The following is a 14,819-nucleotide window of genomic DNA, read 5'->3' on the forward strand; positions in this document are numbered from 1 at the left end:
TCTCTATTCAGAGAAGCACGAGCTTGACTCTCACTGACAACTGGATTTAAGCATGTGATTGAAATGAGGCTTGTATTTAAGCACTTTGCTGAATTAGGCCTTTAATCTGAACTTTCTCCTACTTCAAGCTCAGCCCAAAAGTGAACTTTTTGAATAAACATTTTCAGAGCCTTTCTCCTGAATGAAAACCACAGCCTTTGAGATACTGAAAGACACAGCTTGATGTGACCCTTGGAACACCTGCAGGTTCTAAAACAAAACCAGATTATTTTTTCCAGATCCATTAAGTGAATCTAGTTGACTTCAGAAGCAGCAGAAGTTTGAAATGACACTTTAAAGAATACATCTTTTAAACAGTTAGGACTTTTTAATTCCAGCTGATCACCGTTAATCGCCCTTTTTTTACATCACTAACATTCCCTGGTTTTCAGCCTTATAACAGTTTTATAAAATGCTGTACCACTAGCTCTATGAACTCAGATCGTGCCACAATGGCTTACTCTTTAGCTAAGCCTGTTTAAGCCTGGTTAGTGCTTAGATGGATTAGTGCCTGGAAATGGCAGCTGCTCTACGTTTGGTTTGTGTCTCGATGGTATCAAAAGCTGCTCAGGACTATTTTATTATTTACTTTATTTTATTTTGGAAGACTATATAGCCAAGGTCTTCTCCAGTGCTCCACTAGTAGTGCTATGCAGTGTTTCTGATGCTGCTATCTTGTTCTCTGGGGGGAATCAATGAAAAGAACAAAATAAGCAATAGCCTACAGCTATATTGCAATTGACTGATTTTTTTACATTTCAAAAGCTAAGCAAGATTTGGTAAGTACCTGGAAACCTCCTAAAACCAACCACCATCCCATGAGACATGTCTCTTTTGCACACTTGATTTCAGTGGTTATTTTACGTGTCCTACAGAACCACTCCCTATAGTTCTGATTGTACTTATCCATAGGACTGCCACGCTGTATTGGACCAGCGGTCCGTCTAGTTCAGTGTTCTCTATCGGACAATTACTAGCACTAGGCACTTTAGAAGAAGGGGCAAGAAACCCTAGGTGTTTGCGGTTAAACTGGCTCCAAGGAAAGTGTCCTCCTACCCTCCATGTGTTAAGAGGCTGCTTTATGCTCTGAACCATAAGGATTTATGTCCCTTCTAGATCTCTTGGTGGTGGTTGGTTTTGGTTTTTTTTAATATTTATTATAAACTCTGGATGTTCTCATTTTCCACATAAATGAAGAGGGGCTATGATAAGCATCCACAAGTATCTGAACATTGCAAACTCCAAGGAAAGGAAGACCTGGGGGGAGGGGGAGAAGCAGGGAGAAATTTCCTGGGCTGTGGAACAGTCACCCTAACAAAATGTGGGAAACCTCCCTGGTTACAAAAACTTCAAAACAAGTCCAAATAGACAAGATAGCCTAACGGAATTATGGAAATTAGAGACGCCGTCTGTTTTAGCTGACTAGTAGGACATAACTTGCTGATCATACACTGAAAGCACTGGGGGATGGGGAGGGAAGAAAAAGAAGGACAGGTAGAAGATAACCCAGAGACTTAGTCACCAATAAGTCAACACTACTATTGAATTACATTAACAGCTGTTCAGATCTCTATTGTATGAGAGATTTGGTGGGGGTCACTTTCTGGTGGACAGCTGTTCCATCACAAAACCACCACCATTACAACTAGCAATGAGACCTACGACTGCATATGCAGAAAGCTAAGGACTCACACCCCTGGGGTGGCTTCCAAGTCAGGTTAAAGTACACTGATGGGACAGAGCCAGAGAAGCTTCCATACTTGCCACTTGTGATTCTGGTTCTCTCTGTGTCTCTCTCAGAGAGAGAGAAAACTCTGTTTCCACTCATAACAGTTAGGTACCTCACACAAGCCACATAGTCACGGAAAGCAAAGCAAAGCAACTACCTGCTGGTTGTTTGCTTCATATTTCAGGAACTCTTATAGTGTTTTAATCCATATTTTCAAATAGTAAAGTCCTGTTCAGTTGATTTTTTAAAATACCCAAAGCCAAACGAATCTTTTCTGTGATCCATTTTTAAGAATTAATATTTTTCTACTTGCAGAATTAGGTTTAAAAGAATATCAAACCCTAACTTGCTGTTAAGTTGTAGGGGCTCTCACACCTGTAAGAAGTCAGAATTGTCATTTCCTACCAGGTAATTCTACACTTTCCATTCTTAAGAGAGACTTGGGTCAAATTTTATATGGAGGATACGTTTAAAAACTGCTTATAAAAAGATTAAATGACTAGCAGATGTTTTAATAAATGGTTAATCAACTGATTGAGTGTCCAATAGGTCAACAGGCTGCTTATAAACTTGTCTTATATTCGTCTAACAATATAGAGTATGTCTACACAGCAAAGCCTATGCATGGGCTAGCCTGCCTGAGCTAACTCAAGTCCAGCTACTACAGGTACCAGCAGCAGTGCAGCGCAGGCAGTACATGCCTGGCAGACATCCTGGACAGCACGCTTTGAAACCCATGTTGTGCTACTGTTATCCAAACTAGCTGGATGCAAGGGAGCTCAGTAGGCTAGCCTGCACTCAGCTTTCGCTGTTTAGACATACCCCTATAGCCCTGGTCTACACTTTAAATTTAGATCAATCTAGCTATGTCACTTTGAGGTGTAAAAAATCCACACCTCAGAGCACCATAGTTAAACCGACCTTACCCCCAGTGTAGACGCAGCTACGTCACTGGCCAATGCAGATTACCTATCCTGACACAAAACCCCCTAGGAAGAGTCTACACTACAGAGGCCCAGTGGCAGCTGTACCACTGCTGTGCCTGTAGCATAGATATGCCCTAAGCCTAAGAATCACATGCTTATTACCATCTACAACACATACCACTCATATCTGTAACATATTAGAGCATTATAAACTGTTCTATAAGTGCTAAATTATTATAATAAAGCACAACTGAGGCTTTTTAGTAATTTTATTTTGCCATTATCAAAAGTTGTATCATGATTGGCAATGAACAGGAATAACAGATGTGAGGGGGGAAAAAGACTTTTTGCTGGTTTTAGATCAGAAGATTAAAGAATGATCTCACTAAGCACTTGTCAGAACAAGATTCCTGGGTAATTCCTTGCTTCTTACAAGAATAACCTAAAACTATGCTATGAACCAGTGGTGAACTTTCCACTTTATTCCTTAGGTCTTTTTAAATTAAAAAGAAAAAAAAAAAAGAGGCACAACAAAAGGCTTTACACTGCTCTCCTGGCTACAGAACCAGGTACTGACAAAATGTTTGGCTATGTTGCTTTGCGCTGCAGTGGTCTGGGACTACATCTGCTGATGTAGCTTCATTGTGATTTAAAAAGAAAAATCTTCAGTAATACTGCAATACAAAAAGAAATCCTGTGTTAGAGACAGCCATGGACAGTACAGTACAGCCAAGATTTTCAAAAAATAAAGTGTCTAAACTTAGGTTCCTAAATCTACATAGGCATCTTATACGTAAATGGAACTGAGTACCCACGCACTACCTTTCACTGAAGTCAATGGGAACAAATAGTGTTTGGCACTTTTGAAAATCAGAACTTTTATTTAAGTACCAAATAAGGATGTAGGGCCAGATTTTCAAAGGTATTAAGGCACCTAAAGATGCAGATAGGCACCCACTGGCACTTTCAAAAGCATGGAGATGCCTAACACTCATTGATTTTGCCTGTCTGGCTCTTAAGGGTGCAGATTTTCAAAAACAGGCACTAAAAGTCACTTCCTAAATCCAAAGTTGTGTCTCAATAGGTGTTGGCATTTCTGAAAATTTTGCCACTTATTTAGGTACCCAAGCACGGTGCCTAATTTTAAGACCATCTTTGAAAATCTTAGGCTAGGAACCCAACTTTTAGGCACCCATTTTGACAATTATTCCTAGGCAAGGGGATGAGAGGAGGGAGAAGAGGACAAACATGCAACTGGAAAAAAAAAAAGCCATTAATCAGCCAGCCCAGCCACTGGTTGCAGCCATTGATGCCAATGCTTCATTTTCAAACTGGGTATTGTATTTCCACACGGCCCCTTAGGACATACATTAATACACACAAGAGAAGCAGGCTAGTAGAATGGAGTCAGAAAAAATTATGAGAAATCAAAGTGTTTTTAAAAGCTACTCTAAGATGTAGAGCAAATAGAAATGAATGATGCTACTGTAATTTTACTTTTAAAATGTCCTTGAGTTGCTTTTGTTTGAAAGTCTTGAAAAAATAATTACCCCTGAGTAACTGCTGATGTCTACTTTACTCCAGTTGAAACTTCCAGCATTACAGTTTAATTAATGGCACTTTTATATATGGGGGCTATTAAAAACCTTATAACACATGGCTTGTTATTGGAGTCAAAAAATCACAACCCACCGATCCCATTATTAATTTAGATAAGTACCTATTTAATATATTCTTTCATATTTACACACACACACACACACACACACACACACACACACACACAGAGTTACAAAGAAGAAAAGAAAATAAGCAGGGGGTGCAATTATCGGCTATATTTTAATCCAGGTTTTCTAGTAGCAAAAATAATTTGTTATTGCATACTGCAAAACGTACCATCTAGCAAAAATGGAACAGACCAACAAAGCTGAGGGATGCAGCTTGATAATGCACTTCTGTCCCATTTGCACATATGCAATCATGCTCTTGAAGAAACACAACACCCTAGTTAGGCAAAACGAACAGATGACACCAAATTTTGTAGCATTTCAACCTTTACTTTGGGGACTTTATTTTTTTCAAGCTCAGATGGGCAATTAAAAAAATGGTACTTCAAAGGATATAACACTTGAATTGTGGTAGCCATGAGAGTTTCTGTATCTAACATACCAATGAAGTTATACAACAATCTCGGTGTGGGGGGGGGTGGAGGGGGAACCTTACATCCAATTTGTTAACATGGGCAAAACATATTTTTCTCTAATCTCGCTCTTGGAAACAGCTGACCTGTTTTTGTTAGGTTTTTTTTCAAAGAAAAATAAAATAAATAAATCCTATCAACCTGAGGCAGACATCAGCCCAAACAGTTTCAATTGAGCACAACAGAGCCTTATAATGGAAAATATCAAGCAATTTTAACTACAGGTGTTACTACCTTCATCCTCTTTAATAAAGCAATTGTGTGAGGGTTTCAAAATAGTTTTAAGGATCTCACTTCTCAACATAAAAAAACCTCTTGGGTCCTCTAGGACCCGGTGGGGTGGGAGGGTCTTAACACCCAGGCTCCAGCCCACACCCAAAAAAGTCTATACAGCATTAAAACAGCCCCACAACCCAAGTCAGCTGGCACAGGACAATTGTGGGTTTTTCTTTGCCGTGTAGACATATCCAGCATAACTCTACTGTATGCAATAGGGTTACCTGCGATTGCAAATGTTTTCAGGCTGGGGCCCTTCATTTAAAATCAAGAGGTCAGATTCTGAACTCTCTAAACTGGTAAGGAGGTAAATGGTGTTCCAGTGGCATAAACCGATTGTAAAATGAGAGGAAGCAGGCCCAAGAACGACAGCATAATGCACAGAATTCTCTGATCTCTAGCTAGACAAGAGGCCACCAAAAAGAAAATTCCGAGATAAAATAAGTTACCAATACTCCTCTGTGTAACTGACCCACTACTTAGTAAACTGACAAATAAACTCTCTGAACAAATTTCTGATCTCAGCTAGGACTAGAATAAAGTCACAATACTGGCAAAACTTCTATCAGATTCACTGAAGTAGGACGGGGCCTACCTCTCTGGGGCTCTGCCCTGTGTAGCTGTGCCACTCAAGGAAGAGCCCTGGAAGAAATTGTACTTGAGTCACCACTTCTCCCTTGCTCCTTTTTCTTGCATACAGGGTGCATCTTACATTCCCCCCTTGTGCCAGCCTAACTCTGCCCACTGGTGCATTTAGGACAGTGGTACATGCTCTGCCCATTTCCTTGCGGGGGAAAAGGGTGGAGGGGACAGGGAATGCGGGGCTTGCGCTCAGCACCAGACCTGGATTCAGGAGAGCGGGGTCTTATATCCCCTTACTCTCCTCCTGGGCATGTAAGACAAGATCACAATCTAGCCCACTGACTTAGCTGGTAACTCTGAAAGCCTGCACCAGTTTAGTTAAATAAATTCAGTTAAAATGGTTTAGATAAACCAGTATAAACTCCTGTCATTTCAATCTAAGAGTAGTTTACTTCACTTTAGATTAAACCTATTCCTGGTCAATTTAAACTAAACTGAAATAGGAGTGCGTTCACATTCTTTTGCACCAGTTTGAATCAGTTTATAAGACACCATATATTAAGTTGCACCAACTCAGAATACAGAAAAATCCTAAGCAGCCAGGCTAATGTCAGAGTTTAACACATTTAATCAGAATTCAAATGATAGAAAGGCTAGATTTACTTGGATTAAAAGTGATCATCCTTTTTAGTGGCAACTATTTAATTTTCCATTGGTTTTCCAGTCAAGATCCCAACCTTTGAAGAATTCTGAGCCACTGCAAAAATATACAAAACAACAAAACTGTGAAAGAATGTTGCAGTTAAAACTTAAGGAGACACTGTGAAATTGATTAAGCAACAAACTGTCGTACCACAAAAGTACTGTACACAAAAACCCAGCTGTGCACATCTTATTTATGTTAAGAACTACTAAAGGCAGGGTTCAATCTCATATTAACTTCTCACTGTTGCAACTACTGATTTAAAGACTTATTTACATCATAGAGCCCACAAACAACAACATTAGACTCAGAAATTTTCTAAAGACAGACAAATTAATTTGACACTCATGAAACAGAGGCCAGCTAGCATTAGATAGGGTTCCACATTGACTAGGTAGGTGCATTGGAAGCTTCCCCATATAATATAATAAAGCTTGCACCTAATAGCTTCACCACTAACCCTCCCTCAGTCCTGACCTGCAGTTTCAATCCTGTTCTAGCCCTGAAGCTCTCCTCAGCAGAGGCTATGAATTGTGCCAACTTGTTCAACACTTCTGACATGAGCAACCCTTTAATAAGCAGTACTGATACCATCAATCTGGCGTAAGCCTGCCATTTAAGGCACATTTGAACCCTGCCTACCCATGTTTAAATTCTGACAGATTAAACCAAGAAGTCCATGAGTTTATTCCAAAATTGAATGACCAATGATGTCAGTAAATAAAGGCAGAGTATCATGCTGTAAAAATCAGTTGTGTCTCATTTATATTGTGAATGTGATTGCCCTGATTACTTGTTCTCTGTACTAAGGTAAAGCAAATACTACCGACCTTTCTCACTCTTCATCTGAGTGTATTTTCTATCTTCATTTTCTATACATGCTAATGCTGTAAATATATTCATTGAGATTCATAACTTCAGCGTTAGCCATACAACTCAGAAGCGTTAATGAAAGATGCATGTCTAAAAACACTTTTCAAATTCAAATTATACCCTTTGTCAAAAATTCCAGATCACTTTTCACAAAAGCTGCACAAGATCCCACACTACTTTCTTTCATTAATAACCACTGCAGAGGTTAAACATTTTTCAGTTTGAACCCTTATTTTTAAGGTTGCACCTCCTTTAATGAAGTTTGACATTTTAATTACATGCATACTATATACATCCACCCCAAATCAGTCAATTGCTATAAAACGCAGATTTTCCCAATTTCAATTAGACACTGTAGAATCAGACATAATATTAGTGAGAGCCACTTAATGTATTTAGATGAGAAACAAGATCTGAAAGAAATTGTTCAAAGGCATATTAATATTTTTATTACAGAATGAAAATTTTTTAAAATAATACTGAATGTTGGAAATGAAGAGAAAACGTGTACTTGGTTGTTGTACTATAATATGTTAATCCTCTAGAAATGGCCAGTAGGAAGATCTTGCATTTGCAGAATAGCTATGTTGCAGGGAGGAAATGAAAACATTTAAAAAAGTCTACAGTAGCAATAACAACCTGGCTTCAGAAAGTTACTGGCCATTAGCTTTGCACTCCTAACCAGTCATTAATGAAATATTTGTAGCCTCAAAAATTAATCACCCATATAAGAGATCAAGGGGCACTCAAATATCCCTATATATTGGTGCCTATCAAAAATGAAAACAAAAAATATATAATTTAAATACAAGGTTTTCCCTTTCCTCTGTTTCTTTGACAGATTCCTGTGCCAATCCACCTTCTATTAATGAGCATTGAGACCCTAACAAAATATTTACATAACAAAAAGAATTATATAACACACAGTACACACACATATTATGAATATATAAATGCATACGTCATATGTGCAGACAGACAGCATCTCTTTACCTACCTGCTTCATACCTCTTCCAAAACTCTTGTTTATGGGGAATTCTTCTTGAATGATACATGTAACTATACAGACTAACTAAACGTGTGGCTCCCAAGTCTGAAGTGATGGTATGCATGTGGCTTCTTCTAAGCAGTTTTGCTAAAATTCCTTCCATCTCCCTCTCCCACCCCGTGCTGGATGCTGTCAGCTGTAGGATGCATGGGCAACTTAGAGTCCAATGGATATAATTCACATTAAATAGAACAGACTGGCGCAACCACCTTTAATACAAAACTGCATCCCAAGGAAACTATATAGGTCCAGCATGCAGTGCTTCCCCATGATCCCAGCTACTATGCTAGAATGCTGAAATTGAGAGAGCACTGCATTCTGGAACCTGTAGTCTCCTTGGGCTGTATATTGTATTAAAGATTAGGGTGGTTCCTCATATTTTGTGCAGCCAGCAGGTTGCATTCTGGCCATTTGTAAGATTTCTCAGTGCTGTTGACGTGAGAAAAGCTATTAAATGGCCATTTTTCCATGAGCAGGATTTGGTGAATGTTCCCTCCATGGAATTAATACTCACCTGGTGGTTTCATGTAATAATTCTCAATATCAGACATGTCCGTATGCAGCGCGCACTCGAGATAGCTGAGGATAACTTTTCTACTGAAGTAGTACCTCATACCCATCAGAAAGATGGGCAAACAGCAGGTCAGCAGCAAGGACTTGGTCACAACAAAGCATATTACTATGGAGATAAGGAAGAGAAATAAACGATACCTGTCAGAAAAGAGAATTTAGTGTTGATTTCGGAATACAAACCCATTTTTTTTAAATCAGACATAACATACATTTGTACAATATAAACAAAAGCTAATCAATTTACATTTTCATAATAACCTATTTTAGATTAATAGCACATTTTTCATTTAAGAACAGCCTGTAAAAAGTTTTATTTAAGACTCCCACTTCACAAGTTACTGTAAAAAAAAATTCAACTATAATAATTATATCACATTTGATGAAGGATTTTGCCGTGTGTTTCTGTAAAAACTCCCATCCAACTTGCCAGTTTAAAAAATCCTGCAAATATCATTGTGTCACATAAATATCAAAGATACATGGTCTCTCTATTAAGATATGTCTGCGATTGCTGCTCAGACAAGATTTGACTGCATCACCAGTTCCTGCAGAGAAATCAAAGCACTAAAACAAGATGCCCACATGTGGCTTTCCATTGCCACAGCACTAAAGGGGACAACACACAATTGTGACTAAGGAAGATATTTTGCACACACCACCCAGTAGCTGCATGCTTATGAATTAATTATTTTGGTGACTGGGAGATACACTGGATTTCCAGAAGGTCCCTAAGGGCCAGCCGTTCCAAAACCTTACACTAGCCTGCTTCAGTAAGCAACGTAATGCAGGACACTGAAAATAAAATTGCAGACAGCACTGAGATGGCTGCTTGCCCCATCATCACTTATCACTCTGAACGCCCTGAATCTTAAGCAAGGATGTTTTTAGATCACACAGGCACATAGAGAGGCGGGCATAGATTTCATTGTTCTCAGCTGCATTTAGTATCTTACCAATAATTAAAAAAAGTTACTTTCTTTATCACTCCCCTCTCTTTTCCTGGCCCAAAAGGTGAAGGACCCAGCTGTCTTACCGCATGCAAACGGAAAGGGCGTGAGTAAAAAAAGGGTCCACGTGGCGTTTTCTTTGAGGGGGCTTTTGCATACTGACATTCGCTTGCAGAGGTAATTGTTTTCAGCTTAAACCGCATCAAGCGCCAAGTGAATATCGGAACAATCTAGTTTCCTCTCGGCCGTCAGCTGGCCAAGGCAGGGAGTCTACGTTTTACGGAGCTTTGTAACTTGCATCAAACCAGAGGATGCAATCTTCAATACACTAACAAGGCACGCGGCTTTGAATTAACACTTTGCAATACGCGGTGGTTACAAACCACGTCTCGCCCCTAGACCCTGCTGAGGCCGGGGCCCCGCGCGGCTGCATGCAGGAGGGAGACCCCCGCAGCAGTCAATGCAGCCAGGAGGTGGCGCGAGACCGCCCAGGTCAAACGTTCCCCAGCAGCTGCAGCCGCTCGAACGCGTTTCGAGCCCGAGCCCGGCGGTCTCTAGGTAACGCTGGAACCCGGCTGCAGCCGCTGCCCCGCCCCGGTGCCTCGGGAGAGCGGGGAAAGGTGCGGGCGGAGAGCGGCGGCGCCGCTTCCATCCATCGCTTCACCTCCCCCCGCCCCAACAGAGAGCAGCATCCCGGCCCGGAATAACTGGAAATGCGGGTCTGGCCGCTGCGGCCAGGGCCCCACCGCCTCCTCCCGCACAGTCCCACTCCTGCCAGCCTGCGCCGAGAAAGCGCCATGCGCACCGCCCCGGGCAGCAAACCCCCACAAGCTTGCAGAGAGGCGCCCCCGCCCCCGCACCGCCCCATACACACACCCCTTCCCCCAAGTGCAGAGAGACGCACACAATGCACACCCCGGCTGCACCCCCTGCCCCAACAAGCTGCAGGGTCCCTCCCCTCCCATTGCGCGCAAACATCCACAGGCAGAAAGCAGAAGGCGCAAGTCCCTGCCCCCAGACCCAGTCCACTAATACCTCTCCTAGATAGCCAGCCGCACGCCCTCGCCCTCCAGAGAGAAGCCCCTTGAACACGCAGCCTCTCAAACCTGCAGAAAACATCCGCCCCAACTTATCTCCCCAGAGAACGCTCCCCACTCCTAGCCAGTAGCCACGCGCACCCCATATGCAAGCAGGGAACCCTACCCACACGTTGCTCGCAGGCTGGCTGCTGCCTGCAGGCTGGGTGCATTTAGTGGCGTTGCACACACTCCGCTCTGCAGTGATCTCCAAAGCGTGGCTCACGATCCAGTGCTTCATTCCTGCTCCTCGCAATCGCCCGAGGTACAGATCCGCTGTTTGCAATATTGCGACTTTTTAACTGGCCTGACTTTTGCACCATGGCAGGATAAGATGCTGAGGCTGCGGCTTTTCTTTCGCTCCAGCACCAGCAGCACTGAGACAGCAATTCTGCACCAAATATTAATAGGATCGATGCGGGGATGGGTTCTCCATCCTTCAACACAGAGCTTATTACCACTCTTCCTTTTTATTAAAATTGCTGAACAAGGGTGCCCCTAAAAAAAAAGTGAATATACTTACTAGCGAATATCCCATAGATCAACTGAATGAGGGGCTGGTGTTTTAACCCTCTAAATGCGGTGTTAGGAATCCTTTCCATGATTCCTTCATAAAATATACGGCGCACCACCTCTTGCTCGGAAGGATGAAATTCTCGTATATAAACGTTGTCTTTCTTGAAATCCCCTTCCACACCACTCAGGGAAGCTGAAGAGGAGGAAGGTGAGCCGGATGAGGAGGGCCACATCTGGGAGGAAGACACAATGATCGCATCTTTTTTGGGTCCTGAAATTGATTCATGATCTTCCGCCACAATCTTAGTCTCACAAACCATTTTGGGAGACGAACAATGCATGCAAACTGGCCGAGAAACAAAAAAGGAGCCTGGCTTTAAATAAGAAACAAAACACGCCAAGCAATAACTGAGGAGCAGCTTTTATGAGTGCGAAACAAACGGAGCTGGGTGGAAAGCGAGAAAGGAGGGCCAGTGCATTTTGGAGAAGTATTTATAATGCAGCAGAGCCGGTGCAATTCGGAATCAGGGGGTCCCTCAGGGTCCTAGCGTCCTTTGTATTGGCTGACAAGGGTCACCATGTGATCTCCAGGGGTGGGGAGGAGAAACACCTCCTTTGCCTTGCGTTTTATTGCTCATTACTACAGCATGCATTTCATTTCCTCTTTTAACTATCCAAGCCCTGCTGAGGTATACAGGTACGACGCAGATCTGTCAGAGGTGGGCCTGTCTCCTTGGAGAGGGAGAGAATATGCCTGACTTTGTTTAGCAAGGGCTCTGACTGAGGTTCAGGTTGACACGTTGCAGAGTTCGCAGCATAAAATGTCTGGTATTTAGATAATCTAGAATTCTTCTTGAAAACTACCTGCACCTTAAAAGACTACCAATTCCTGTTTGTTTCAGTAAAATCTATGTAGGAAAAACACGCACGGATTGTTCTAGAAATAGTGACTATCTAAAATCTAGCTATATATATACATGCTGCATACATTTACATTGGTGTATTTATATAGATTATTGTGTATGCATGCGCATATGTAGCCAGTTATCTAGAACATCTGTCTAAAAATCCACTGGTCTAGACCTATACATTCATTATTCCGTAGCATGGAATCTCATTAATGGTCTCAAGTAAGTGGAAAACGTAAGGTTGATTTGGCACCTAATTGTAGTGATTTCGAATTTTATGTCTCAAAGTATGTATCGTTTATAATACACGATGTGTGGTATATATATATTGTCTTAACAACGCCTTATATCAAAAGCGATAAGGATGACAAACTAATGACCACTTTGAATTGTCGTTAGGGAACATTCTGGTTTCTAAATGCATTTGCTTACTTCTTAAAAATGTAACTAACACCTGGCTTTATTCCTGCTGGAGAGCACATTCAGCTGGGGGGAGTTCGCTTTTCTGAAGTGGGAGAGCGAGTCACTCACCACTGCGGATAGTTTCCGGGGATTAACTGTTTCTTTCCTCCCTTCGTGCATATACAAGCAGCACTCTCCACCCCCCAGCCCCTATTTCTAAAAATACAGCGCTCAGCTCCACATAAGTAAACAGCGATCTCGAACCCACGTGAACAATATTCAAAGTGATTTTGGTGCGGCAAACATTCGGGGATTGCTTTGCTCGCGCGATTCCCCTCCCTCCCAAAAAAAAGAAACATTTTCAGTTGTCATCATCTCAACACCCCCCGCCCCCCCCCCCAAGTCGTGCTGAACTTTTTCTCCAGCTGGACTCCCGTGCCTTGTCCTCGGGCCCTGCATTGTTTTCAGCCTGGCGCCAATCAAGGTGAGTAACGTGCCCCGGCCCCCGCGGTAGCCAGCCGAGGGGGCGCACTCCGCCAGCAGGCTCCGGAGCCCCACTCCCACGATGATGCGCTCTCGGGCTGCCGGGGCAGCGCGTTTTGCTCCGCTGGCGGCTGCACGCAGGGTGAGGGTCTCCCTGCCCGGGACAGCCCTGCGCACGTTACTGGGGGCGTGCACTGGCCCGAGCCTCCCCTCGGGGCATCCTGGAGAACTAGGGCTCGGCAGAGCCATTCAGACAGGCGGACCCGCCAACTCCTGCAAGAGCTGGGGAGGGGGAGTGGCTGGAGGAGGGAGCGGACCCGCAGGAGGAGGAGGAGGACTTCAGTCTCCGCAGCGCCCGGCAGCTCAGTCTATCCCGGTTTAAACCGGACGGGGCAGCATCGCTGGTCTCCCCCCACTCCTCCCCTTGAAGCATGCGCCTTGCAGCTTCAGTGCAGGTAGCGGCTTAGGCACTGGCTTGCTCGCCGCTGAGGGGCGCGGGGAGGGGGCTGGCGACAACGCTTCCAGCTTCATTAATGCGGGCGGAGAAGAAAGGCGCAGCCCGCCCGCCTCTCCCCCTGGTCCCCAGGCTGCTGGAATGAGCTGCCTTCTCCCCAGGCTGCCAGTTCCCGCTGGGTTTTACCGCAAGAGGCTGGAGCACCCGGCGCTGGCTGCAAACCGTGGTGCGGGAGTTGGACCCAGAGAGAGATTTTAAATTTCAGTGCCTGCGAGTGGAGCTGCTCTTCTGTTACCAGCCAGGAGATCAAACAATAGGAATAATGCCGGGCAATAAAGGAAATGTTTGTGGTTTAATAACTCTTGAATTATGATCGCCCTATGTTTATACTGCTGAGAATTTACTAGCCGCCAAGCCCAGCTGCTGTTCAGTGTATTGATGAGATCAGTAACTGGTGAAAAGCTAGGAAACAAAGGTAGGAATAAAATGGTCAGTTTTCACAGTGGGGCGAGGGAAATAGCATGGTCACCCAGGGAACTGTACCGGGGCCAGTGCTGTTCAGCATATTTATAAATAAACTGGAAAATGGGGTAAACAGTGAGGAGGAGAAGTTTACAGACGATACAAAATTACTCAAGGGTAGTTAAGTGCAAAGCTTAACTGCAAAGAGTTACAAACGGATCTCACAACTGGGTGACTGAGCAACAAAATGATTGATAAAATTCCGTGTAGATTAGTGCAAAGTAATGCACAGTGGAAAACATAATCCCAACTATACATATAAAATGATGAGCTTTAAGTTAGCTGTTACCACTCAAGAAAGATCTTGGAGTCATTATGGATAGTTCTCTGTGAAAACCTCTGGTCAATGTGCAGCAGCAGTCTAAAAAGCTAGCAGAACATTAGGAACTGGCTAGATAATAAAACAAAATATCGTAAAGTCACTCTATAAATCCATAGTATGTCCACACCTTGAATACTGTGTGCAGTTCTGGTTGTACCATCTCAGAAAAGATATACTACAATTGGCAAAAATGATTAAGGGGATGGAACAACTTCCAGATGAGAAGAAATTAAAAAGCCT

General features: G+C 43.0%; 1 protein-coding gene across 2 annotated transcripts in view; it reads right to left on the reverse strand.

Annotated features, from left to right (window-relative positions):
• The window catches only part of NAT8L (N-acetyltransferase 8 like), a 47,456-nt gene extending 34,961 nt beyond the window's left edge, over window positions 1–12,495 (reverse strand). Inside the window, exons 1-2 of one of the 2 annotated variants that reach the window (XM_045017575.1) lie at window positions 11,496–12,495; window positions 8,891–9,055 (exon numbers count right to left, since the gene is read on the reverse strand). In XM_045017575.1, the coding sequence (XP_044873510.1) occupies window positions 8,891–9,055; window positions 11,496–11,829 (499 nt within the window). In that variant the 5' untranslated portion in view covers window positions 11,830–12,495. The remainder of the gene's footprint in view (window positions 1–8,890; window positions 9,056–11,495) is intronic. The other variant, XM_045017576.1, reaches the window with a different exon arrangement.
• Between the last annotated feature and the right edge of the window lie 2,324 nt (window positions 12,496–14,819).

Source organism: Mauremys mutica, chromosome 5 (assembly GCF_020497125.1).
Source record: "Mauremys mutica isolate MM-2020 ecotype Southern chromosome 5, ASM2049712v1, whole genome shotgun sequence".
Lineage (NCBI taxonomy): Eukaryota > Metazoa > Chordata > Testudines > Geoemydidae > Mauremys > Mauremys mutica.